Below are 5216 nucleotides of genomic sequence, written 5' to 3'. Positions count from 1 at the left end.
AACCATATATCCAGATATCCAAGTATAGAAGCAGTCACTTATGTAGAATTCGATTAAGCTTAAATTTAGTCTAGTAGCTGTGGCTTTTAACTGTCAAATGTGCCCATACATATATCCCAATATGGTAGCAATTCGATATTAAGCAGTGGCAGATCCAGAACTTTTCATAAGGGGGGCCCGCTCCAGTCATGCTTCAGTGATTCCCTATATAATCAACCAATATTTTCCCACGAAAGGGGGGGGGGGGCCTGGATCCGCCTATGTTAAGTATTAGAGTATTCTAACTCAGTGCTTTGTGTCTATTATTTTTATATTTCATACTGATCTTTGGAATTAAACCAATTTCAGCTGATTTTAGGGGTTATTTCTTATTGTGTGCTATTACAGTACACCATTGTCTCAGGTTATGGGAGGGTCGAGTGCTAACAAACATGTTTAAGCACATTACCGGTACATTTTAAGATCTTTCAAGAGCATGTCCCAAGTCAGGAGTCTAGTGCATGTGGTTGTAATTTGTTATCGCTTCATCTTATTTAAGATGTTTTTCATAAAATTTAAATGGTTTTGTAATAAATTATATTTTTAGTCCATTAGTTGTTTCATCTGAATTGTTCATATTTTTAATGGCAGTGCCTTTTTTAGCATATGGCCAAAAAAAATAAATATGTCTGCTTACGGTTACCTGACTTTTCAGCACCAACCCCAAGTCATTTTATTTCCGTCTATAGTAAAAAATAAACTGAACTTGAACTTGTTTCAAAAGTGAAGATAGTGTTGCCAATAATATAAATCAATTGCCTGATACATCCTAATGTTCACAATCATGAATATGATAGCTGTTTTAAGCAATTTCGCAACTCGTGTGATGAAATAAACACTTTGCCACCATTTTTTCCAACCAATAACAAAGGGAAAAAATCCAATCATTTAAAATATGGGTAAACTCAGCCTATGATCAATTGGACCATAACAAGACGAAACTGCATGACTCAAAATAATGTCACAAAAAAATAAAATGAAAAAATAAAATAAAATGGAAATACCGAACTACCTACCCAATTTTTTTAAAGTATGTTACATTTGTACCTGAAACAGACATATTTTTTTTTGCCCGTGTTTTTCTCATTGTATAAGGTCCTATGCATATGGTTGTCCATAATTTATTACTTATTACTTCATTTGAACTCATTGGTAATTATACAACAAAATTCCTTACCTTTGAAGAAATGAAATTATTAGCTTATAAGATGAACTTATAGACGACATCAAAATACTTAATTCATATAGTTTTTTCACTGACCCGCTACCCCCCTTTAACTTAATTTGAGAAATTGATTGACCAATAAGAATAAATATAAAGTCGATGTCAATTAAACAAAAAACAAATCTTGCAGCAAAACTTTCGACCCCTCACCCCCAAACTATTTAATTTGAATTAAGTTTTTTATCCATCATTGATTTTTTTATGTCCTCCCTAATTACCTACCCCAAACTTTTTGTTCAACTCGTATGCAAAACAAAAGTTATGTACAAAAGAACATGTATTATTTTTCAACCTCTGACAAATTCTGTTTGGGAAGAAGGATCCCCCTTTTTGGGAAAAAATTGGTTGCTTAAATAGAGAATCACTCCCCTCTTAGGCAGTCAGTGTGCTCCCACTTGTGAAGATTTCTGATTCCGCCACTATTATCACCAATCTAATTTCTAAACTTCTAATTTCTCTTATAAACCAGTTGATAAAAGGGTTGTGTAGCAAAGAAAAACAAATGCTTTCAAGTCAACAATGTCCCCAAGGAGGGTTACTGACCATCCTTTCGGGTATAACTGTGCCAACAGCACTTGCCAAATCATACCCTTTTCTAACCAGAAAAAGCTCAACATCAAAAACAATTCAATTGTCATATTTTCAATATTGCAACAACTAAATGTATTTCAAAAATAATGATTTATTTGTACAATGTATTCTTTTACTTTCTACTTTTCAGTCTTTTCTTTTTTATTTCTGAAGCAATCCCTGTTTCTAAAATGTCTCCTTTCCTTTTTGTTTTAATTACTTCCATTTGGTTCCATATTTCCTCATCATCATTGTTTTCTTTACAGTTGTTACTTTGGACTTCAGGCATTTTTTCTTCTATGTTCTTAGAGGAAATTTCTTCACTGCAGCTTTCATTCAAATATAAACAATTCAATCGTGACTTCAAATAGAATTTGTGTTTAAGCTCTTTGGTTTTATAATCATGTATTCTGACATACCGATCAAGTCCACATGATGCAACATATGGTTCTGTTTTATAACACTTTAAGTCTCTTATGCTACCGGCAAGCCCTTTAAAAATGTTAACAACACCTCCTTTTCTAAAATCTATTGTTGCCATTTTTCCTCTTGAATTGCCTATGACTGCCTGATTATTGGCCAATGGGCACACTGATAGAGCAGTTATTGGAAATTCATCAAATGTCATATCTAAAACTGGGCGTCTCTGAACTTTAGGATCATATATTCGGACTTGTTTATAGCCTGTTGATGTTACAATTTTGTCTGTTGATGGAATGAATTCAGCATCAAGGACCCATATTGGCACTCGTAAATTGAGCCAATCATTTTTTACATTCTTTGCTTCAAATAAAGCCTTCTCTGAGTCATTTATATTCCATATTTTAAGGTCTGTTTCTTTACCACCAGTTGCAATTATTTCTGGTGTGTCCGGACTCTGAATCATACAACACAAATTATTGTTCAATGTAACCCCTGATGAAAACTCTTTAACAAGTTCATGATTATTATTCCATACTTTCACTATTCCGTCCTCTCCAGCGGTAATAATATTTTCTCCGCACGTCTTTAACGCCTTGCAATTGGGTTTTCTGTTTTCTAACTGAAAAACACGTTTTATACAATCTTCCCTAATATCATAACTGAAGACTTTGTAAGATCTTGTCCCAAAATAAAGTTCGTTGGTGAAATTTGAACTGGAACAAATGTCACGAATTTCATTCTCTTTATCTGCATTAGCTATCTGATTTATGTTGTCCCATTTATTTGTCAATGTATTCACACCCTTGAGCAGACCGGTCTCCGATCCAGCAAACACGTTGAATTTCCTAGGCGCAGCCATTTGGTTTCCTTTCGATTCTCTTTACACATGATCTAAATGTATGTAAAAAGTTTATACGACAACATACAATAACGTACCAAATTAACCAGCGTTGATGTTGCAACTTTGTTCTTTATAATTATTTAATATTCAATGATCTTTCTTTATAAATGGTTTGATGCAATAGAATGCATATATTCAATTTTTTACAGTTGAATTTCATTTAAAGAAGGATACATCAGGAACATAGATATACTGTTCCGAGAATACATTAAACGTTTTTGCTTATGAAAACTCGCCCCTTTGGAAAATCGCCCCACAAATTTTCTATTATTTTTTTTATAGATTAGATATATCTAATAAAGCAAGATTTATTTTTTTGAATACGTGTAGTGAGACTGGTATAATTAGCATTATGAAGGGGCAATAAGTAGCACATCCGATCATTTGCCAGTAGTGATTGAGTTTGAGACGGACTCCACCCCACATCGTATTATTAACTCCAGCGACAAATTACCAGCTTGGCATAAGGTAACTGACGCACAGATCAATCAATACCAAAAACTATTGTCTGACCCCGTGGAAATATTAATTGATAAAATGAACTCTTATTCTTTTGCTGATATTGACACTATATATGACGACTTCGTTAGCACATTGCATAATGCTGCGAACATCGCAATTCCAAAATGCGGATTTAATCCACTCACCAAACCGTATTGGAACGCAGATGTGAAACGAGCACACGACAATGAAAGGTCAATGCGTAAACTTTGGGTTCAAGATGGTCAACCTCGAGGAATGCATTTTGACTCTTATCGTATATACAAAAGAGCAAAGTCCGAATTTAGACGTGTACAACAAGCGGCTAATGAACAGTATATGCAAAAGTGTTATGATGATCTAAATGAAACCGCAGAGTGCGATATACGGTTGTTTTGGAAACAAATAAAACGTTTTAAAGGTCGTTCCTCCAAGATATACCCCGAAATTGTGTATGAAAATAAAGTGTACAGTTCTCCTGAGTCTGTAGCAAACTGTTTTGCTGAGTATTTTCATGAGCTGTACCAACCAAAAGACAGTGATAATTTTGACAATGAATTTAAGTGTTCGATTGAGAGCGTATACAAAGACATTATTAAAACTTGTGGTGTTGAAGGTGGATACTTACCTGGTGGATTGATCACTGAACAAGAAGTTTCTAAATTGATAGGTCAGTTAAAATATAGAAAAGCTGCCGGACATGACAGAGTACAAAACGAACATTTGCGCCACGGAGGTAGACCTGTTGTGAAGTGCATAACGGTCTTATGCAACCTCATCGTCAGATTAGGACGTATACCAAAGAACTGGAAACTAGGCCTCCTTGTTCCTATCTTCAAAGGTGGAAATAAGTGCAAAACTTCACCCGATAATTATAGACCAGTTAGTTTACTGTCCTGTGTTTTGAAACTATTTGAAAGTATTATTAAAGCTCGGTTAATTGACTTCGTGTTGTATGACAAGAACATGCCGAATCTCCAACAACAAGGATTTCAAAAGTACCTTAGTTGCTTAACTGCATCGTTTAATTTACATGAAACAATTTATCATAACCTAGAATTATTCAGTAAAATTTTTGTTGCCTTTTTAGACAGTAAAAAAGCTTTTGACACTGTCTGGAGAATTGGTCTTATGTATAAATTGTATAAAATAGGTGTAACAGGCAAATTATGGTCAGTTATTAATGACTGTCATATTGATACTATGAGTTCAGTAATTGTAAACCAGTGTCAGTCTGAGTTCTTTCCTGTATTACAAGGGGTTAGACAAGGAGGGGTTTTATCTGGTTTATTATATTTAGTATTTATAAACGATATGTTGGTTGATCTTGAAAAATGTAATAAGAAAACTGGTGTTTATCACATAGCTAGCTGCTCCCCTGCTCTCGCTGACGATATTTCATGTATTGGCACAACTCCGTTGTGTCTCCAGCGTATGTTAGATATATGTGCTGACTATGCCCATAGATGGAGGTTCTGCTTCAATGCGAAAAAGTCATGCGTAATGCAATTTTCCATGAATCCACGAGAAGTTCGAGTAACATACGACTGGCATATTGCGAACAGTGTTCTTCCGGTA

At 34.5% G+C, this 5216-nt stretch overlaps 1 protein-coding gene across 1 annotated transcript; it reads right to left on the bottom strand.

Moving 5' to 3' along the window:
• Positions 1-1930: 1930 nt before the first annotated feature.
• Positions 1931-3156, bottom strand: LOC143064808 (WD repeat-containing protein 74-like). Its single transcript, XM_076237925.1, has one exon. The coding sequence runs from the start codon at positions 3114-3116 to the stop codon at positions 1968-1970; it is 1149 nt and encodes a 382-aa protein (XP_076094040.1). The 5' UTR covers positions 3117-3156; the 3' UTR covers positions 1931-1967.
• Between the last annotated feature and the right edge of the window lie 2060 nt (positions 3157-5216).

The sequence above is a fragment of the Mytilus galloprovincialis genome, chromosome 2 (assembly GCF_965363235.1).
Source record: "Mytilus galloprovincialis chromosome 2, xbMytGall1.hap1.1, whole genome shotgun sequence".
In the NCBI taxonomy this organism is placed as follows: domain Eukaryota; kingdom Metazoa; phylum Mollusca; class Bivalvia; order Mytilida; family Mytilidae; genus Mytilus; species Mytilus galloprovincialis.
Note: the sequence above shows the minus strand (reverse complement) of the source record. Positions and strands in the feature narration are given on the sequence as shown.